The sequence below is a fragment of the Anabrus simplex genome, chromosome 13, assembly GCF_040414725.1.
Source record: "Anabrus simplex isolate iqAnaSimp1 chromosome 13, ASM4041472v1, whole genome shotgun sequence".
Lineage (NCBI taxonomy): Eukaryota > Metazoa > Arthropoda > Insecta > Orthoptera > Tettigoniidae > Anabrus > Anabrus simplex.
Window position 1 is genome coordinate 101,564,323 of NC_090277.1, and position 23,853 is coordinate 101,588,175.

Here is a 23,853-nt window from a genome sequence, read left to right on the forward strand (position 1 = left end):
GAGTTTCCTCCAAATAATAGACCCTATGATATCTGGAATAGAAGTCTACTTCGAATATTCTTTTGTGCAAGTGCCTGCATGGGCACATATGATAACTCCACCCCCACCCCCAGTCACGGATAACTACCAACCAGGGGGCGAGCCTCCTATCTCTCCCCGCCACGGATTGCCGGCAGCTGAGGGTACACCCCTATCTCTCTCAGTGCCTGAATACATGTGCATATAGCTTTTACCACTTACCACTACAGATTGTTCTGAAAGGTACAAGTATTTAAATTTGTAATGGGTTTTAAAATACTTCACATTTCAATATTAATTTTGATGTTCAGTGTTGGATTAATATTGAATTTTTTTTACAAATTTAGAAACAAAATTTTAACATTTTTTGGACAGAATATTATTCATCTGATACTAAAACCCTTAACTATATGCATTTGTACATAAACTAGGAAAATGTCAACACAATTTCAGCTTGTTGAAACGAAAACTATTACTCAAGGAACTTTATTACGGGACTACTTTTTAAGCATAAATAATTGAACTACTCGACCATCTAGTCTCCTTACTCCCAAGTCTTCCAGCCCAAACTTTGCAACATTTTTGTAACGCTAGGTACTCTTTTGTCAGAAACCACCCAGACAAATCGAGCTGCTTTTCTTTGGATTTTTTCCAGTTCTTGAATCAAGCAATCCTGGTATCATACTATAGTATGGCCTTGTTCAGTTGTCTTTTGAGGGAAGAGTAGGTGGTAAGAACGGTAGGGGTAGACAAAGGTATGGATATGACGAACAGATCAGAGTAGATATAGGCTGTAGTAGTTACGAAGAAATGTAAAGGTTAGCACAGGATAAGGTGACATGGAGAGCTGCATCTAAACAGTCTATAGTCTGAAGACCTAAACAACCACCACTTTGGAGCTGGCGAGCCTTGTGTGATGTTATAAAACATCATATCTCAGAGCTAAGTGGAGAAAATCGAAGCTGTGTGGGCTATTATAAAACCTCATATCTCAGAGCTGAGCGAAGGAAATGGGAGCATTGTAGGATATTATGAAGCCTCATACCTCGGAGCTGAGAAAAAACATGGAAGCCGTGCGGGATATTATAAAACCTCATCTCAGAGCTAAGTGGAGAAAATCGAAGCCGTGTGGGCTATTATAAAACCTCATATCTCAGTGCTGAGCGAAGGAAATGAGAGCCTTGTGGGATATTATAAAACCTCATACCTCGGAGCTGAGTGAAAAACATGGAAGCCGTGCTGGATATTATAAAACCTCATATCTCAGAGCTGAGCGGAGGAAATGGGAACCTTGTGGGATATTATAAAACTTCATACCTCGGAGCTGAGTGGAGAACATGGGAACCTTGTGGGATATTATAAAACCTCATACCTCGGAGCTGAGTGGAGAACATGAGAGCCGTCTGGGTTGTTATAAAACGTCATACCTCGGAGCTGATTGGGAAAAATGGGATCCATGTGGGATATTATGAAACCTCACATCTCGGAGCTGAGTGGAGAAAATGGGATCCATGTGGGATATTATAAAACCCCACATCTTGGAGCTGAGTGGAGATAATGGGAGCCGTGTGGAATATTACAAAACCTCATACCTCGGAGCTGAGTGGGGATAATACGAGCCATGTGGGATATTATAAAACCTCACATGTCGGAGCTGAATGGAGAAAATGGGATCCATGTGGGATATTATAAAACCTCATACCTCGGAGCTGAGCGGAGAAAATGGGATCCATGTGGGATATTATAAAATCTCATACCTCGGAGCTGAGTGGAGAAAATGGGATCCATGTGGGATATTATAAAATATCATGCCTCGGAGCTGAGCGGAGAAAATGGGATCTATGTGGGATATTATAAAATCTCATACCTCGGAGCTGAGCGGAGGAAATGGGAGCCGTGTGGGATGTTATAAAACGTCATACCTCGGAGCTGAGTGGGGGAAACGGGAGCCGTGTGTGATATTATAAAATCTCATACCTCAGAGCTGAGCGGAGGAAATGGGAGCCGTGTGGGATGTTATAAAACGTCATACCTCGGAGCTGAGTGGTGAAACGGAAGCCGTGTGGTATATTATAAAATCCCATACCTCGGAGCTGAGTGGAAGCTGTGCCTCCCGTGGACTGAACTCGTGGAGTCGGTGAAAAGCGTGGCTGGTTCTTACTGTATAAAATAATCGTAAAAAGATACTTGAAATAAAATCAAAAAAATATTACGTATATAAAAATAATTTATGTATACAGATGATCAGTTTTCAAAACACAATTTTACACATAAAATTGTAGGAAACCAGCGTATTTTCACTATTTCATAGAATAATTACAATAAGGTACCATATCTGAAAATGCTCGGGTAGTCCGGAATGTTGTGAACGGTGCTTTACAGACAGAGCAACGGACTTTACAACACCTCGCGCGGCGAAAAAACATGACTTTACTAAGATAAGTTTCAGATTTCAAGTTCATAAGAATTTAAACAGAAATGTTTATACTTTTCTAAATGTTTGAGTGTGATTTAATAAAACCTGATGGTGTTCTTTTAAGAACGAAATATGTCATATTTTAATTAAGTTGTTTATACATTTATTGCTCAAAATTAGTTTCGACAGACCGAAAAGTCAAACAGTTGTTCAAACAAGTGAACTTGTGCAAAGAAAACAGATGGAGAACACTTTAATTACGAAATACAAGTTTTAGTATGAAACGCATAATGTTTGGTTTGTTTTCAGCTTACAGAAAACCATTCACAATATTCCGAACAACCCGAAGAAATACTTGGAAGTTTAACAATTGAGTTTACGACAGTTATAATGTCGCCAAATAATGATGTGATGAAAAATGGTCATATTGCACAATTCTCAAACCTATTTTGTAGACTACCAGGTGACAGACTGTCATATTCCATGAAACAGGTTTCTAAATACATAACACACACTTAAGATCACTTTTTGAAACACAAGACATTTATATTAAAAAAAACATTGCACACATCATTCATCCCATTGTCTTTTTTTGTTTGATTATTAATTAGCACTCATTAATAGTAATAATTGCTTTATATTCTCTTACAATGAAATGTTCCACAACATTCTTTAAAACACCTTTGTCCAATACGATTCACATCAAGTGTATGTTTGTTCAAATAAACAAACATCGTCATTAAATATTCAGTCCTCTTCTATTATAACTGTTCACCGAAGTATCTTGAATAATAAACTCTTTGACACTCACATCTCTTTATGGACAGTGAACACTTTCTTTGCGCACAAAGAAAATCTGCCTGTCGAGAGATGAACTGGCTTCAATACGGATAAGTTTGTAATGGTTCGAGATGAAGTCCGCCATGTTTGCGACGTCAGCGGCGACAAGTGACATTGTACCACCAATCACAATGGCTGAGCGCTTCGTTGAACAGAGTGCCCTTGGGGCACAAGAAGGAGTCTCTTCGGCCGTCTTTCTGGCAGATGTGGAACACCTGGAACATACAACAGTGAATTTGTATCAGTGTAGCTCATATCTACCGCCTGTACACACTTTAGTTTGAGGATAACTTTGAATAGTGCTGAAATTGATGTCTGAACTGGGGTGGTAAAAACATATATCTGAAATTAAAACATAATCTCACACACACAAAAATCATATTTCCCTTTTGTAAAATCAAATAACCATAATAACTGTTAACGATTAATTTATTTGCATCTAACGAATTGTTTTCGAGACACATCTATATGGAATGGGGAGTGGACAAGTGTAGGATTCATCTATATGGAGTGGGGAGTGGACAAGTGTAGGATTCATCTATATGGAGTGGGGAGTGGACAAGTGTAGGATTCATCTATATGGAGTGGGGAGTGGACAAGTGTAGGATTCATCTATATGGAGTGGGGAGTGGACAAGTGTAGGATTCATCTATATGGAGTGGGGAGTGGACAAGTGTAGGATTCATCTATATGGAATGGAGAGTGGACAAGTGTAGGATTCATCTATATGGAATGGGGAGTGGACAAGTGTAGGATTCGTCTATATGGAATGGGGAGTGGACAAGTGTAGGATTCATCTGTATGGAATGGGGAGTGGACAAGTGTAGGATTCATCTGTATGGAATGGGGAGTGGACAAGTGTAGGATTCATCTGTATGGAATGGGGAGTGGACAAGTGTAGGATTCATCTGTATGGAATGGGGAGTGGACAAGTGTAGCATTCAATGCATTGAAAGGGGGAAACTGATTCAGGGCCTATGAAACTACCACGAATGAAATAATCAGTTCTCTGGAGCAGAGGTTCTTAAACTTTTTCGGTCGCACCCCTCCCCTCCCCCGCCCTCAGTTCTTCACTCTTTTGTTAGCACTTTTCATAGGCTTCTTCGTACAAAAACGGATCGCGAGATCTGTCCATTATGCTCAATGGTAGTAAAGCCTAATGTCAGATAATCGTCTTGATATTTACGCACTTTACTTTTGGGTGCAGAATTAATGTTACTGGTGGAAGCGGAAGAACAACGTACTTTGATTAAATTCGAATCTTGTTCTTTATTACGACTGAATATTTTCGAAGGCGGGAAAGCAATCGATAAATCACTTCCATGGGGTTTCATTTTACCACTGCTATGTATATGGCCTGCCTGCTGTCATTTTTTTGATGGATATAGTACTTTTGCATCCATCTCTTGGCACAGGCCAGAGTAAAGTGTAGCTTCCACCGAAGTCCCAGTCAACATCCATGGCTGTGACAATCTGGAAGTTACTGGGGTATGGGTAGTAATGGCATTCAGAGCATGACTAGTGCATCTGAGTGTTATGAAAGGTGCTGCTCATAGGGTCAGTCGTGCTGCAATAGTACTTTCTGACCCAGTGAGGAAAACAATGGCAAACTACCTCACTTCCCATCTTGCATAGTACGCCTCATTTTGGTGCTCCCATTGGTTTTGGGGGTTTCCTTATAACCGCATAACCTTTGGTGGTGCTATTTGAGGATCCAACCAGCCTCTGGGCTGATGACTTAACAGACAGACAGATGTGTATGACAATAATATTTGTACTGCACCAGTTTATTGAAATTCGGCCTAACCACCTCCACTAAACACGCACTAGAATTCACCTGTTCACTCAATGTCTTTCAACTGAATGCAAAAGCCTGGCTGAAATCGAGTCGATAATGGCAGAAACAGAAGGAAGTGGCGATGACATTGTCAAGCGGCTTATTGTCATTAGTGGTTGTTAAGTGTTTGGTAAGGTGATACCGCACCTTTTCTCAGAATACGTGCTGGCAGGATTCACTTGGTCAGTTCTTATCAAATATGACAGCAAAAGTATCAGTTTATTAGTTTTGTATGACGGTGGAAGAGCTTCCTGCTAAGTTCATGGATGGGAGAATCTGAGGATAGCAATATTTGTTACAGAATATGAAATACAACAGGTCAATGAATGTGTCTATCTTGGGCAACTTGTAAACATGAAAGGGGACTTAAGACCGGAAATCTTCCGACGTATCAAACTAGGATGGCAAGCCACCAGAGTGTTCTCCCCGTACTGACTTACGGTTGTGAAACCTGGACATTGAGCGAGTTTGTTAAGCAAAAACTCAGAACAACCCAAAGAGCTATGGAACGGTTCATGCTAGGCTTGACGAAGAAAGACAGGAAGAGAGCAGATTACATCAGGTCAGTCACAAAGGTCAGTGACATTTTAGAAAGGGTATTTACCCTAAAATGGCAGTGGGCAGGTCATGTTGCTCGGAGAACTGATGGTAGGTGGACAAAGCTTGTGCTTGAGTGGTGTCCGAAAGATCATCTCAGACCAAGGGGAAGACCACCGGACAGATGGGATAAAGACATCCGGAAGATTACTGGGATTAATTGGCAGAACATCGCTCAAGACCGTCCCAGATGGAGAGACCTCATGAAAACCTACCTTGCTTCGGACTTAAAGAGGCCACATCGTAAAAATGATTGAATATGGCTGATAGTGATAGTGATAGTGATGAAATACAAATATTTCAATCAGAGCCGGCGTGCGCCTATATCACTCTCTGCACCCCCTTCCTCCAGGGGGCGCGCCACCCGCTTTGAGGTCCACTGCTCAAGGGTATGGTAAAAGAGACTTCTATATGTCTCTCATTCATGGCCATCCAACAATACTTCATATCACAGCATGCAAGATCACATCGACCATCGGTACTCTAAGGCTGATGACACACGGAGCGGTTTTTGCCGCGTCGGCCGCCGCCTGCGATTGATACACAGCGGCTTTTGCTGACTGTGACGAAACCACTGCCTGCTCGATCTGCACCTAAAATGACTGCTTATAAGCAGTCATCGGGTGCGTATCGAGCTGGCAGTGGACAAAACACGTTAGCGAGCGCGACGTTAGGTGAGGAAGTTAGCTAACATTATATAAAAATAAATTATTGTTCTTATTCCAACAGTCTACTTACTCTATATGTCCTTTTACGTGTATATTATTGAATTTCAGAGATACTTCATGATAACTAATACAGGAATACCTACCAATGATGCAATCGCCGCGTAAATTCAGCCACGGCCGACTGGATCTATCGCTAGAGCGACGCATCAAGTCGGCCGTGATTCAGCTGAATGTATTAAATCAATGGCGCTAGAGCGCGCACAAAGTCTTCAAAACGCTCGCTGCACCGCCAGCTAAACGACAGGCCGACTCGGCAAAAACCGCTCCGTGTGTCATCAGCCTAACGCCCCTCTTTGATAATATGTCTCTCAGTCATGGCCATCCATCAATACTTCACATCATAGCCCGCACGGTTGCTAGGTATCATCGCATCACACTTTTTGTATTGTTAATTTCAGATGACGCCCGGCCATAAGATATAGTTATATCAAAAAGTTAATATAGAATGAAATGAAACACTTTTTTTTTCAACAAACAGCCAAATGTGATATAAGTGAATATTATTTTTTACTAGCAATTTTCTAACAAAGCGAAATGGAAGCGATACAATTTTGTTACATAAACAAGTGACAGAATGGCAATTATACGGTTTCAAAGGTGGTGGTATCTGCGGTTATTATAGAACTAACCTATCTGGTATTTTAAATATTAGTACTCTAGTGATAGTGAATGAGTAATATACTGTGAGTAGAATTTTTCTACGGACTATGTATCTTAATCTTCTTAAATGTTTATCTATTATTAGACCAAATATTTAAAGTCGACCTCACCTATTTCTGTGTTATCTATACTAATATATAAAGAGGTAAAGTTGTTTGTATGTAATGGCTAATCTCAGGAACTACTGGACCGATTCTTAAACAAAATTTACTAATGTGAATATACATTATCCCTGAGGTACATGGGCTGTATTTTATTTTCAAAACATTCCGGGTGGGGGGGGGGGTGCACGGGGGAAGAAGTTTAAATAATAGGCTAATATTGGCGAAATATCGATTTTGTCGTACAAGGACGAGACAAAGCTCAAGTTAAGCCCTTTGACGCAAAGAACAAAACTCGGTAAGCCCTATGGGCCCGAAAACAATGTTTTAAGGCCCTAAAACCACCCGTTACGGAGATATTGGCACCACACTATCCCTGCTCTAGGAATCGGTTGAAGAAATGAACTGCCGTAACCATTGCAACGTCAGCTCAGGATTCTACAGCAGCGAGATTATCTACAATGTATCACAAAAACCCAACATGTTACAGACATAAAATTTGGCATTTGAAACCTCCTTTAAAATAAAAGAACACACACTTCTGTTTTCAGAGAATCAACTTAAGCGGTGAGTGGGGGGGGGGGGGGAAAGGAAGTGAGGAAGGAGTTGAATTCTTTATATGAGGATACATATATCTCAGGAACTGAAGATGTTACAGACGTTAACATTGGTGGAAAATCTTTTAACAATAAATGAACACACTTTTTTTGAAAATCCACAAAAACGCGAGTGAATTTTGAAAATGAGTATCTTCTTCTTCTACCGATTTTCCCACACCTATGCGATCGTGCGTGCGAACTATGTCGCACATGTGGATTTGACGCTGTTTTACAGCTGGATGCTCTTCCTAACGCCAACCCTATTTGTAGGGATGTAATTACTATTGCGTATTCCTGTTGTGGTTGGTAACGTGGTCTGTTGACTGAATATGAAAAGGAGAGTGTTGGGACAAACACACACAAACAACCTGTCCTCGAGCCAGAAGAATTAATCACACGCGATTAAAATCCCCGACCCTGCCCGGAATCGAAACCAGAACCCTGTGAACCGAAGGCCTCAACGCTGAACACTTAGCCAAGGAGTTGCAGGCGTGAATATTGGTGTTTTTATATCCTTTAAAAATAAAGAAACACGTACTTTTTGTTTTCGGAATATCAACTTAAGCTGGAGATCGAAAATAAGTGAAGAAGGAGTTCCATTCTCTTTATAAGGATACTTATATCTCGGAAACTAAGCTGTTACAGATGTGAATATTGCTATTTGGAATCTCCGTTAGAAATAAAGTAACCCCTTTTTTCTGCTTGAATGAGGACTGTTTCTCACATGTCACATGTTCCAGATTTAGCTCTGCCAGTAGCCTGGTCACCTTGGCCGCAAAATGCAATGCCACAAACGTGGTTTACAAAGAGGTTTTGGGGTAAATGAAATACAATTTTCGGTGAGTTTTTATACTTGAGGAGGGATTTTCAGATAATGTCTTAGTGCAGTACCGAGGAACAATTAATTTTTATTAAATTACGAAATCCTCGCGAGCGAAGCCGTGGGTAACAGCTAGTTAATATATATCATTGAAAGATTAATATTTTTATACTCGGCTTAGTTATTATCATATATTTAATTTTATTGACGTTCATAGTTAATTTATTGATACTGAGCCAGTTGTTTATTACGATTATTTCTTCTTGCATATTGTTGATTACCGAGTCCACTTTGTCAACAGTGTAGAATACATTTGTATCATCAGCGTAAAGCATAATCTTACCTTTTTAATTTATAATATTTATATCATTTATGTATATCAGAAACAATGTAGGGCCAAAGAGAGCCCCTTGTGGAACCCCACAATTCCCTTCTTTTTGTGTGCTTTGATAACCATTGACGGAAACAAATTGCTTTCTTTTACTAAGGTAGCTGCGGAACCACCCTAATGTAACACCACGAATTCCAGCATCTTCTAATTTAGATAACATAATTTCGTGATTTACCGTGTCGACATCTTTAGCGAGATCAATCAATAATCCGGCCGCAATCTGGTTACTGTCTACGCCTTCCTGAAGCATCGACACACAAGATCAGTAACTGCGAGTTCTGTACTGTAACACTCCCTGAAACCATACTGGGCTCGATAAAAGAATCGGTTCTTTTGAAGAAAAGCCATTAGTCTTACCATTATAATGTTTTCCAATATTTTGGAAATGATGGGTAGTATGGATATAGGTCTATAGTCCCCTGCGTTACTTATGTTCCCTCCTTTGAAAATAGGGACGACGGTAGCAATTTTTGGAGCCAGCGGTACGACCAAATTTGCCATGGATTCATTAATTAATGTAACAAGCTTAGTTATTAGCTGTTCATCAAACATTTTGACCATAGTAGCTGTAATCGCATCTGCTCCACAAGTTTTTTTAATTTTTTAATTCTTAATTATACATTTCACTTCCATGTTGTCTGTTGGAAATAAAAAAGGATTCAAACTGGTGGTTACTATTCAGATCTGTGAAATCATGTGTCATTATCTGAGATGCAAGATTATCGGCTATGCACGTAAAATACTTATTAAATTCATTAGCAATTTCTTGTTTATCATTAATTACCACGTTTCTTATTGACAGAGATTTGCAAATTTCTGAGCTGTGCTTTGTGTTATATATAATTTCATTCAAAATTTCCCACGTTTTCTTAGGATTTTTTCATGCACGTTTAAGTTTTCCGAATAATAATAATTTGTCTTAAGTTTCCTTTTTAGGAATGTTACTGAATTTCTACATTTAATGTATTTTTCTCTCAAGGGAATATTATCCTTGTGATGCCCAATCTTAAGTTTAGAGTGAAGAGTGTTACGTCGTTTAACGAGTTTTATCGATTCAAATGTTATCCAGGGAGTTGCAACATCTATTTTGAATGCGTTTTTTCTCTTTTATGGTATAGTGATTGCCTCTATTTGTGTTTTTTTAATTTGAGCAATAAGGGAGTTGTACATGTGGTTCGTCTTAATTTCGTGGGCAGAATGTCTTGCATTCTCTGTCGGGAAATTCGTGTTATTTAAATTAATTTTATCCACGCATTTTAAGTGTTGTTTTGGATATAGTTTCTCTTATGTGGCCATACAGTATTTGTGATAAGGATGTTATGATCACTTACGTCATTATCTACATTCGAAACTGTGAAATATATTATATCCTTGTTAACTGCTACATGATCCAGAAGAGTTTATGCTTTTGTCAGTCGTGTGTGTTACATAAATTTTGTTACACAGTGTGAACCCATAGCATGATAGGATATTTATATGCTGATTTTTTTAAATGATCTTCAGTAAAAGTGTCAATATTTGTATCACTAATAAAAAAACAAGGAGTATTGTTAGTCTGAGAGGGTAAATTTTCCAAAGATGTTAAAAAATGATGTTGCATGACCCATATAGGATTGTGTCTTCCAGTTATATGCAGACTATCTGAGATGTCTCGCCAAATCTCAACCCAGATGTTTCATTTCACATTATTTATTAAGTATTTTTAATTTCCACTTTTTAATGGATAAATATCCCTGACCCTCCACCCCCCACCTTGTGTACCTCTGTAACCTGCTCTATTATCTGTCAATTGAGACATTAAACATAATCGTATTAAATACTCTCGGCATATACGAGTTCTGCCCAAACACTAAGAGCGTCTTGAAATTTTTCTTTCCATGAACTCGTTGTCGAGGAGGTAAGTTAAACAAATCTCATTTATGATTTGTAAAGCTCGGATTTTCATGCCGTAACAGGGTAGATTGCAAACTAAATTTGGTTAATAGGAAGTGTCGGCCACCCGCTCTTCCATAATGTAACAAGAGTAACATAACTTAGAGGAGTTCTGATGGGCCGTCCCCCTAATGTTTATGCAAACCCCACAGCATAATCATTGTGAAGGTAGACTATGCTTGCTGCTCGCTTCAGAAACTTTGCATTCTAACTTATTAATGCATAAAACTCCGGGCTCTAATGATTATGTTGTTACAGCTAAATACGAGTTCAAATCGTCCTCACACTTTTTGGAGAATTCTCTGCTGTTTGAACTCTTTCACTTCCGCGTCGTTTCTTGTTGAGATGGTAGATTGCACACTTCATTTCAAAACATCTCCGGTTTATCTCCGGTCCAATCTTGTTGTATTAAGAACCAATTATAAGCAAGAAATCTACGCCCGCGTCGCTATAAAAACAAATTCGTGCACCAGCAGATGATGTTGCGTTAGGTTATTAGATGCTTGTGATACGAAGAACCTCACCTTTTACCGTTACGTAAATAGTCAATCTCGATCAGAACACTTTCATTCCTTCGCCAATTGAAGTCACAGGACGCCGTGAAAGGGTCTCTGTAATGACCGACTTTTCTCTTGACATTGTGCCGTTCACAAATTGATGAGGAAGTTCAAGAAGATGTAACTCAAAGATCTATTCTAATAATAAACACAAGTCCAAGGAAAACAGCATAGGTACTTAAGTGTCAGTATTTTTGAAGTGTCAGTCTCTGTAAAATCACTTTACATACCGAGTATTTCACCTTTGCTGGCAAGACCTAGGGTTTACAGTGCACCGAGCTTCTGGTGTAGACTACAACGAATTTGTTACATTCATTGACCTGTTTCTGTGTTTTCCTTGGCTTTGATAGGCATAACATGAAAGTGACCGAGATTATTATTATTATTATTATTATTATTATTATTATTATTATTATTATTATTATTATTATTATCGTATGGCATTTATAAGCATGATGTGCAAAAATATACAATGAACATATAAGTTAAAATAGAGAAATAATTAAACTAGAATGTCTAGCTTCGACAACCAGTCCACTGAACTTGGTGTTAATTCATGCAGAGCCGGTAAACCTTCCTTAAATGCTGACAGTGAGGACAGCTCTCAACAACAACATGAAGCAATGTCTGCTTCTCAGCACCACTTTCGCAATATCTCCACTTTTTCATCATATACCGGCATAATCATAATTATAATCAATTTAGTTCATTTGAACTGATATAATTTGAAATATAATTCAGTGAATTACCCACTAGGGGTAAGCTAGAAGATCGTGTAGCTGATGTGGGGAGTTACACTTCGGTCCCGTAAACTTAACTTACAAACAACATTACGTACATGTCTGTTTTTATTGTTGTTGCTAAGTTAAGAAATATTACGTTAAGTTGTAGGGATCACATCCCATTATATCGTCTCCCTCCTCTTTAGTCGGTTCAGTCAGTGCTCCAGTCTGTGATCTGAGGGAACTTGCCAGACCATTACTATTAGAAGTTATGACAGTAGTTCTCAAAATGTAAGGCGTACACCTCAAGGGGAGGGGTGCGCATCATACAGACCATCGAGAAAAATCGAAACCTGGCACTTTCTTCGTTTGGTTTTTAATCAGAAAGGCGTTGGTGGGTGGACATTGTTCCCATCGCTGTCTCCGAGGTATGAGCGATGCTAGTAATGTGAAAATGTTATTCATAGGGTCGTTTGATGCGGGCATTTCAGTGGGCTTGGCAGACTGAGCTGTAATAGCAACTTCTGGTTCCGTGAGGAAAGCAACGGGAAACTACGTCCCTCTTCATTTCCGTAGTACGCCCCTTCAGGGATGTCTGGGCAACCTCTGATGGCTGAGCACTCAACACGCACAGGGTATCTCGTGTGAGAGGTGGTGATGATTATTGTTTTAAGAGGAAGTACAACTGGGCAACCATCCTCTATATAACACTAATCAGAGGGAAGAATGGAAGGGATCTGACACTTCCAAAAATGAAGGTATCGATCGAAGAAAGACAAGGGCCACGAAGGGCGGGGAAATGAAGGACTCCCTAGGCTTCAGAAACCTAATAGCGTCAGGGTCGGAAAAGAACACGTTTTGGCCGAGGGAGGTCGGATGGGATAGATGAAAGTGAAGAGCCTGGCACATTTAAGTGGAAGAAATGCCAGGACTCAGCTAAGGGCCCGGTGGCCGCCAACCCACGCTCCAAAGTTCGAAGCCCCTGGGGCCTCTCTCTTAAGAGTCGTGAGGTACCATATTTAAAGGGCTCCGATGTTTAAGACCTAAAAATAGCCCAAATAAGCAAGCAAATATGACCTCAAAGGTGACGAAGTATGACGTAAAAATTACAAAATATGACCCGAAAATTATTACTCTATATATAGTAATTAAAAATAAATTATAAATCGAAACGGCAATCCCTTTGATACATATTTGTTAACTAAATTCTTTATTCTCACTTTCATATTTATTAGTTATTCAGTCTATTGTCCTCGATTCACTTATCAACCATTTGTGAATACATACCTGTAAAGATTGTCAGATATCACAACATTAGTCCATGTGATTGTTGTACCGAAAGTTCAACACTTCTCACAATTTTAATGTCTGCAATAATTTCTAAGCTAGCAGCTTCTAAACGAGTAATTGCACTCGATATAATTCCAAATTCGACTTAATATATGCCACACATTCTGACAAACTGTTGGAAAACTATTCCTGCGCAATCTTGATGCAAATAGTAAACTCGTATCCTCATCCCGAGGTGGTGCAGCTCTTTACAGGCACACCCCCCATTGGAGGTGAGCTGCATGTACCATTTCAACCACATACCAGCCCTCCTGCCATTCTTAAATTTCTGGCAGCACCGGGAATCGAAACCGGGCCCCCACAATCTTGATAGAAGAGACAGGGTTTTCGACTTGTATTAACTGCAGATGTGATAACGAGAAGCAGCTACAGCTATCGTCAAACCGCCGAAATATGACGTTTCTACGAAAATAGCTCAAAATATGCATTTATATGACAAACAAAAATCACTTAATTGTGATGATAATCACCTGATTTGCACCAAAATCCAATCAGGCAAGAAAATAGAGAGAAAGAAAAATATGTCTTTTCCTAAACATCCGAGCCCTACTTGCTTATTAATTAATGTATTTATTTATTTATTTATTTATTTATTTATTTATTTATTTATTGCTAGTGGTTTTAACGTCGCACTAACACAATGAAGGTTTTCGGCAACGCAAGGAAAGGAAAGGAAAGGGCTAGGATTGGAAACGCCTTGGCCATAATTAAGGTCCAGCTCCAGCATTTGCATGGTGTGAAAATGGGAAACCACGGAAAACCTTCTTCAGGACTCCCAACGGTGAGATTCGACCCCACCATCTCTCGAATGCAACGTCACAGTTACGCGACCAAAACCGCGCGGCCAACTCCCTCGGTCGCTATAACTTATGCCTATTTAATAAAGGACTAGAGGACTCGTGCTGTTCCGCAGTGTTCCTTATAAATTAGGTCAGATAAATCGTCTTGATATGCCTGTCGTAGTAATATTGATTTGTCAAGTGTGTTATGAAAATTTAATAAGAAGCGCGTTATGGTATGCCCCAGTTCGCAGTCAGAATTAATCCATCATGCTGTTTGTTTTGTAAAAATTATCCATATATTCACTCTTTTACCCCGCAGTTCTTCTATATAGAACACTTGTCTTGTGAGCTCGTAGGTTAATCTCGAAGGAGCATTTTTGCCAGGTAGAGAACTGTTTTAAGATACATGGCCTTCACTGATTTTAGTGCAGCTAGGTTATCCTTCGATAGACATTCCCAGATACTGGCTAAGGCTTACAGTACGTCATGATGGGGTCTGTTTGTACGCAGACTTTTTTCCCTTAGCAGCATGTAAGTTACTAGGAACGCTCTGCCATCTGTTGAATATACTTGACAGCTGGAAAAGGTTAGGGAATCGATGATGATGATGATGATGATGATGCTTGTTGTTTTAAGGGGACTAACATCTAGGTCATCAGCCCCTGATGGTACGAAATGAGACGAAATGCAATGACAAAATAAAAATCCAAAACCCTCCACTGACCAGAATTCAAAGCGTCAGGACGAAGAATGAACGGATGGATATGACGTTAAAACAATCAGTGGAGCCGACCCGTAATGCCTCAGTCTCAGAAACTGACGGAAAATAATAGTAATACTGACCAAGGAACTGCTTCTATAGATCGATACTGAATCGATGATGCTTGCAAGCTAAGGGGGTCCAAAATATAGGTCATCGGCCTCTCATAATGGTACTTATCGCTTGGAAAGTAGTAGAACGATGGTATTTGTCATGGCGCGGTACCAATCAAAAGTATGGCAGACCCGCGGTATTCCACACATTATGGTACTACTCACAGGTAATGAAATTCGCAAATGTAATACAGACCTATGGTGTTTCGCACATAGCGGCACCATTTACAGGCAACGCAAACCTATGATTTTCATCACATACGTGTACTAACCACAGGGACTCGTACTATCCCATGGTGTTCATTATATAGTGGGTACTAATCATAGGCCAGCCAGAACCCTGGTGTCGCTCATAAAGTGCTACTAATCACAGGTACCGTAAAAGCCTGACCGCGCGGTGCTCCTGCGTGCTACTAATCACAAGTAGTTTCATGGTTCTAATACAATCATCCCTTGGTCGCCCCTTTTAGTCGCCTCTTACGACAGGCAGGGGATACCGTGGGTGTATTCTTCGTCTGCGTCCCCTATCCACAGGTGGTTGTGTGTTTGGTCCGCGAGAGCTATTTTATTTCCCTCAAGTCCGCCGGCAAGCCGGTTAGGAGCCCCCTATGCGCCACCTGGGACGCGCCACGTGGGATTATCACCTCTCCCCCTGCTACGCCAGCGTAGTAGGTTCGTGCGGTTAGGGAATCAAAGAGTATCTAGTGGTGAATAGTAGGCCTATTCTTCGCTGATCAGAGGAAGTGTATACTCTCTGGCTTGACAAGTAGTAATCAAACATGGCTGCATGCAATGACAGTACTAAGAATCAGAATATTAATGAAAGTGTTCGTTGCTTAGCAACCTACCTAAGTAGAGAATGTATTGCGGGTTAGGGTAAGCATCCGTCTGCTATTATTGGAGTGATCATTTAACGATTTGATTTTATGATTACCAAAGTTGGCTGAACTTAGAGACCTAGCAATGTCACATGATTCACCAGCAGGTAATTCCGGAGATAATAAAACAAACATGAAGCAAATCGGTCCAGTAGAACGGACGGATTTGCCAAAGCCGTTTTTAGTACCGTACACTCTTTTAATATATAAAATAGATATAGATTAATGAAATATAATTTTAAAAACAAAACCCCAAAGCGGAACAGCCTCGAAGGCCTGCAGATTGTGAGGTGTCGTGTGGTCGTCACAACGGACCCCCTCGGCCATTTTTCTTGGCTTTCTAGACCGGGCACGCTATCTCACCGTCAGATAACTTCTCAGTTGCAATCACATAGGCTGAGTAGACCTCGAACAAGCCCTCAGATCCAAGTAAAATGTCGCTGACCTGGAACCCGGGGCCTTTGGGTGAGAGTCAGACACGCTAACCCTAGACCGTGGGGCTGCCGATTGTTGAAATGATATGTTAGAATAAATAAATAATAAGTATAGAGGTTGTCATTTGAAAAGGTACCAATATTTACATAGGAGACTGCGCGCAACAAGCGAAGGAAGAAACATGGGTCACAAACTCAATATCTTTGGAGTCATGGTCCGCTACCACTACCATCAATGATCACCATGTCTTTGATCTACTCTTCACAACAAGTGCTCGATGTGGCCACCACCCATTGCAGTGCAGCCTTCCGCCCTACGTCGCGTGCAGTCACGCATTTGTTGGAACTACGCTGGCTATTGCCGCATTGCATCGCACGCATTGAACAAGCGTTCTCGTAGTTTATCGATATCACTGATGGGGACCGCATACATCAAGGTCTTTACATGTCCCCATAGCCAAAATTCGAAATGGTTAAGGTCAGGCGAACGGGCAGACCAAGGCATTGGCCCTCCCTGACCGATCCATCGCTCATGGAAAAGCCGTGTTAGGTGTCGATGCCCCATCATAATAAGACGATAACTCAACACGACCAATGTTTAGGTAGGAAAGCATTTCCATCTTTTGTAGCATACGACCCTCCGCAAATTATTGGAACATTGTGATCATTGATAATAGGGTGCGGCCAGTATCCAGTATTCGGGAGATAATAGGTTCGAACCCCACTGTCGGCAGCCCTGAAAATGTTTTTCCGTGGTATCCCATTTTCACACCAGGCAAATGCTGGGGCTGTACCTTAATTAAGGCCACGGCCGCTTCCTTCCCACTCCTAGCCCTTTCCCGTCCCATCGTCGCCATAAGACCTATCTGTGTCGGTGCGACGTAAAGCAACTAGCAAAAAAAAATTAGGGTAGCGGACCATAACTCCGAAGATATTGTGTTTGCGACCAATGATTATAGGACCTCCTTTCCTTCGATTGTTGCGTACTGCCTCCTCTGAAAATATTGGTATCTTTATTGGTATATTTTCAAGGACATTCCGTATAGAAATAAAAAATATATATAAATGCATGATGAAATAAATATTTTTCACGCCGATTGGTTTTTCCGAATTTTATCTTCCTGGTGTCCAACATTTATTTCATAATGATATTAGGCTATATATTATATAAATTATATATAATTATATTATTCAGTGATTTGTGTATTCCTTAGTTCACCAGTAGTTCACCAGAGGGCTACTCCACCACACCTCGCACGGGTCCCCAAATAATAATAATAATAATAATAATAATAATAATAATAATAATAATAATAATAATAATAATGTTATTTGCTTTACGTCCCACTGACTACTTTTACGGTTTTCGGAGACGCCGAGGTGCCGGAATTTAGTCCCGAAGGAGTTATTTTACGTGGTAGTAAATCTAACGACACGAGGCTGACGTATTTGAGCACCTTCAAATACCACCGGACTGAGCCAGGATCGAACCTGCCAAGCTGGGGTCAGAAGGCCGGCGCCTCAACCGTCTGAGCCACTCAGCTCGGTGTGTATTTTTCTATTTTGTACCGTACTGATATAGTGAAGAATTCTTTGGACATGGCATATTTTGTAAACACAGTCCCATTGTTCTTAGATGTCCCGTATCGTGTAGTTTGTCGCCAAGCAGTGTGATAACCCACTTGGCCACGTATCGCTGTAGTGGGCGCGAAGTCTGGCAGAGGAGCCCGGTTCATCCTGCCAAAACGTGGGGGAGAAATTCGAAGAATTATACTTTCGCTCTGAATGAAACATATCGAGAGCTAGATCAGAGAAACTTCCGGCATCTGATGCAACACGGTGCGAACAGGTCTCTCTTTAAGATCTTGCAAAGATCACACAGTGTTTGGCACCGAAATACACGCACCTACGCGCCTTCCGCGTCACGTACAATTCGTAACAAAAATTGAAGCCAATCTTATTCTATTACTTTCTCCTTAAATCGAATCTTGTAACTTTTTGTTTACGTTGACTATCGGCTCTTGAATACCAATTTCGCGGGTTCAAGTCCCTTCGGCACTCCATGTTGGATGATCTCGCAGTAAAAAGTATAGATGTTCACCAGGCAGAATTAATTACAGTTCAGCCAGAGTTTGCCCAACAGAAATCTGTTTCTCTGCCATCTTGTAGAGTAATTTGGAACGTGTAAATTAACACGCGAGCAGTCAAAATGTCATCGAATTCGAATGCCTGCACATGGTATACACGGTAGCTAAGTCCATATTATTATTACTAGAGAACCCATGGTGCTCCCCAGCATTCGTTATAAATAGGTTAGATAACTCGTCTTAGTCATGCTGTTTTGCCTGTCCTTTTTAATGGTTTTATGAATATTTAATAAGAAGCGCGTTATGGTATGCCACAGTTCGTAGTCAGAATTCATCCATGTTGACTCCATCATGCCGTCTGTTTGGTAAAAATGCATCCATATATTCGTTTTTTTAAATCTTATAGTTCTTGATGTAGAGCTTGGCATTGTGTCGTAGAAAGCAACGGTATTTTAAATCGCAGTCCTTCTATATAAAACGGTTGTCTTGTGAGCTCATTGGTTAGTCTCGAGGGAGCGTTTTTTACCAGGCAGAGAACTCTTTTAAGACACATGACCTTCATTCTTTCTAGTATAGCTAGGTTATCCTTCGATAGGTGTTCCCAAATAATGTTAAGGCGCATGTCGATGGGGTCTGTTTGTACGTAGACTTTTTTTCCCCCTCTTTGCAGCATGTACTGTAAGTTATTAGGAACGCTCTGCCATCTATTGAATATATTTGGAAGCTGGGAAATGTTAGAGAATCAAAGAGGGTCTAGCAGGGAATAGTATTCCTCCGTCATTAGAGGAAGTGTATACTCTCTGGCTTGACAGGTAGTAATCAAACATGGCTGCATGCAATGCCAGTACTAAGGATTAAGATCACACATATCAGAATATTAATGAAAGTGTTGGTCGCTTAGCAACCTGCCAAGTACAGAATGTATTGCGGGTTAGGATAAGCCTTCGCCTGCAATTATTGGAGTGATCATTTTAATGATATTATTTTATTATTACTCAAAGTTGTCTGAACTTGGAGACCTATCAATGTCTCATGATTTACCGGCAGGTCATTCCGGAGGGAATAAAACAAAATTGAAGCAAATCGGTCCAGTAAAACGGACGGACGGATTTACCAAAGCGCTTGACCCTCTTTGGAGTACGTTGAATCAGTCATTTCTCTGTGTGTTGTTCTTTTCTTGGTGTCCAGTATTTCTGCATTCTTTTTCATCTGTTTCCTCTCGTCTTTCGTGATAATAGATTTATTTGGCTTTTAATATAGATATATCTTGGAACCTTATATTTTCGTCTTTAGTTATTACTTTAGCTGTTCGATCAAATAGTGAATTTCCTGTAAGTTTTAATTCTACTAGGTCTTTTTCAGTTTCTTTAAACCAATTGCGTTTTGTTTTGCGGTTGCGGAAGAGGTCAATTATTATTATTATTATTATTATTATTATTATTATTATTATTATTATTATTATTATTATTATTATTATTATTATTATTATTATTATTCGTTAAGTCTCTTTGGACCGGGCGAGTTGACTGTGCCGTTAGGAGTGCGCGGCTGTGAGCTTGCATCCGGAAGAAACGGGTTCGAATTCCACTGTCGACAGCCGTGAAGATGGTTTTGCGTGGTTTCCCATTTTAACACCAGGCAAATGCTGGGGCTGTACCTTAATTAAGGCCACGGCCGCTTCCTTCCCATTCCTAACCCTTTCCTCTCATATCGTCGCCATAAGATCTATGTGTGTCGGTGCAATGTAAAGCTATTAGCTAGCTAAGCCTCTTTGGAGTACGTTGGAACCTATCATGGCCTTTCTTCTCTTCCCAAAACCTCTTCATTCTTTCGCTTCTCATCTTTCTTTCCTCTTTGGAAGTAATCCGTTCGGACCTCCGTTTTAATGGTTTCTCTTCAAATGATTTTAGAGTGTCGACTCTTCTTCTGAACTCTCTTCTATTGTATTCTATTCTATTTAATTTCAACTTCTTCCGCATTCTTCTTGACCTCTTCTCCCCACTTTGAGGTGGCCATTAACCCCATGACGTATCTGAAGATGCTTTTGGTCAGCCGTGGTGTCTGTAGAATTTCAGCCTTTGTTTCAGCATTGTGTCCGTGATCTTTTCAATGTACCTGTGGAGCTCCTTTTTCCTTTTCTTTCAGGTCCCATCAGTGATCTTCTCTGGTCCCAGAATTTCCCTCAGAATGTTCCTTTCCTTCTTTTCGAGTTCTTGCAGCTCTCCCTTTTTAAAAATAAGACAGTTTGAAGCGTACAATCCTTCCGATGTTCTTCTTCTTCTTAATCTGCTTACCCTCCTGGGTTGGTTTCTCCCTCGGACTCAGTGAGGGATCCCACTTCTACCGCCTCAAGGGCAATGTCCTGGAGCGTGAGACATTGGGTCGGGGGATACACTTGGGGAGAATGACCAGTACCTGGCCCAGGGCGGCCTCATATGCTATGCTGAACCGGGGCCATAATTGGGGGGATGGGAAGATTGGAAGGGATAGCCAAGGAAGAGGGAACGAAGCGGCCGTGTCCTTAAGTTAGGTACTATCCCGGCATTTGCCTGGAGGAGACGCGGGAAACCACGGAAAACCTCTTCGAGGATGGCTGAGGTGCCCGTTCCAGCCCTCGTACCACTTTTCAAATTTCGTGGCAGAGCCGGGAATCGAACCCGGTAGTGGCAGCTAATCACACTAACCACTACACTACAGAGGCGAACTCTGGTTTTATCACTGAGTTATAATGTCGGATTTGGATATTGCCCGTTTGTTATACCTGTTTTGTGTTAGCTTGTAGGCCAGATCTAATTTCCTGGCTCTTGCCTTATTTTTGCCTCTTTATCCAGTCTGTTGAGTTGGATCCATTCACCCAGGTATTTGAACTTGTCTGTCCTTTTAGTATGCCGGCCCCGTGGTGTAGGTGTAGCGTGCCTGCCTCTTACCCGGAGGCCCCGGGTTCGATGCCCGGCCAGGTCATGGATTTTTACCTAGACCTAAGGGCTGGTTCAAGGGTCACTCAGCTTATGTGATTAGAAATGAGGAGCTACCTGACGGTGAGAAAGTCCTGCTTTCGGGTACTCCACGTCTGAAAGCCATATACAGTAGTACTGTGTAGAGATGAGAAGAATGCAAGAATGAGGAATGTGGCCTGCAAGCACGAACTTCCTGTTCTGTCCAGACAGATCGGCTCTTATCTGCTACACGAAAACATTGACTCACACTTTGCAGTTTGTTGGATTACAACTGTCAAGAGCGAAGAGCTGCCAGTAGAAGATCATATAAAGTCGCCTGGGTAGTAGCGGAGTTGCTATGGTAACCATTGCGTCACTGGCTCTGCTGGTGAAAATCCCTTCGCCCCGTGCCTCACCGGACATGTGCATTCTTCTGATCTCCCAACAATACAACGGTCTCGTCGCGATTGCGCACGCCCCATTAATAGTCTCCATGTGACTTGACTGCAGACACTATTTCCAACAGATAAGCCTTCGTGAAATAAAGCATCTTTAATGCACTTTTATAACTTGTGCAAATATGTAAATGTTCATTGTTAGCGCCAACCGAGACTGGATGGCCTTCTTATTTTCTTTTTAGAGCACCTCTCTTATTTTCGAGGTAGGCCTGCTGTGTGGCCTCAGCACATGGAGTTAAAGGAGAGAGATTCGGAAGACCCACGCACGCCATGAACCCGCACGGTTAACCGTACTCAGCCTTTAAAATAATGAAGACCTAATCCCGTATTTAGCTTTTTTTTTTTTTGCTTTGTCACAATAAGTTTGCACTTCCGTGTTGCACATGTGGATCACGCCCTGTTTTACGGCCGGATGCCCTTCCTGGCGCCAACTCTGTATGGAGGTATATAATTACTATTGCGTGTTTCTGTGGTGGTTGGTAGTGTAGTGTGCTCTGTGAATATGAAGAGGAGAGTGTTGCGACGGACACATACATCCAGTCCCCGAGCCAGAAGAGTTAATCAGAAGCGATTAAAATCCCCCACCCGGCCGGGAATCGAACGCGGGACCGTCTGAACCGAAGGCCAGTACGTTGACCATTCAGCTAACGAGTCGGACTGATTATTTACGTATTAATTTAGGCTTATAATTATTTCTCATCTATTTCGTCGTAATTGTAAATATATACTGCTACTAATACTCTTATTTACAACACATGCTTTTTGAACGAATGACACGCTTACTCCATTCTGAGGAGAAATGACATTACGTCCAAAATTCTTATTTATTTTACTAGTTGGTCAGGTAAGTCTGGGACAAGAGTGGGATGGAAGCGGACGTGGCCTTAATTAAAGTACAGACCCAGCGTTTGCCAGGTGTGAAAATGGGAAACCACGGAAAATCATCTTCAGGGCTGTTGACAGTGGGGTTCGAACCCACTATCTCCCGAATGCAAGCTCACAGCTGCGCGATCCTCAGTGCACGGCCAACTCGCTCCGGTATGACAGCTAGAGCATAACTGGATTGTAAGACGGGTGAAAAGAAAAACCACGGAATGAGCTGGCACCCCTCCCAAATATTTTGTATCAGCAATCCAGAGTATTGTTGAAGTGTCCGCAAACAATACACAACCAGTACAACGGGCTGGATCAGTCTTTTCACAGCTTTATAATTTATCTTTATAAGGGACCTAATGCTTTATTATGTCGTATATTCTAGAAGGTCCGTCTCTGTGGTGTAGTTGTTAGTGTGATTAACTGCCACCCCCAGAGGCCCGGGTTCGATTTCCGGCTCTGCCACGAAATTTGAAAAGTGGTACGAGGGCTGGAACGGGGCCCACTGAGCCTCGGGAGGTCAACTGAGTAAAGGGGGGTTCGATTCCCTCCTCAGCCGTCCTGGAAGTGGTTTTCCGTGGTTTCCCACTTCTTCTCCAGGAAAATGCCGGTATGGTACCTAAACTTCAGGGCACGGCCGCTTCCTTCCCTCTTCCTTGTCTATCCCTTCCAAATTTCCCACCCCCCCCCCACAAGGCCCCTGTTCAGCATAGCAGGTGAGGCCGCCTGGGCGAGGTGCTGGTCATCCTCCCCAGTTGTATCCCCCGACCCAGAGGCTGACGCTCCAGGACACTGCCCTTGAGGCTGTAGAGATGGGATCCCTCGCTGAGTCCGACGGAAAAACCGACCCTGGAGGAGGGTAAACAGATTACGAACGATATTCTAGGAGGCACATGTTATTTTAACTGGAATTATTAAAAACATGGAAATACCGACGGATAATCCAACGATCGATTAATCGAAA

At 41.3% G+C, this 23,853-nt stretch overlaps 1 protein-coding gene across 2 annotated transcripts in view; it reads right to left on the reverse strand.

The window, feature by feature from the left end:
* Positions 1-2,261: 2,261 nt before the first annotated feature.
* The window catches only part of LOC136884623 (uncharacterized), a 207,281-nt gene continuing 185,689 nt past the window's right edge, over positions 2,262-23,853 (reverse strand). For both annotated transcript variants that reach the window (XM_067156848.2, XM_067156847.2), the window contains exon 4: positions 2,262-3,489. In XM_067156848.2, coding sequence (XP_067012949.1) covers positions 3,370-3,489 — 120 coding nt within the window. In that variant the 3' untranslated portion in view covers positions 2,262-3,369. The remainder of the gene's footprint in view (positions 3,490-23,853) is intronic.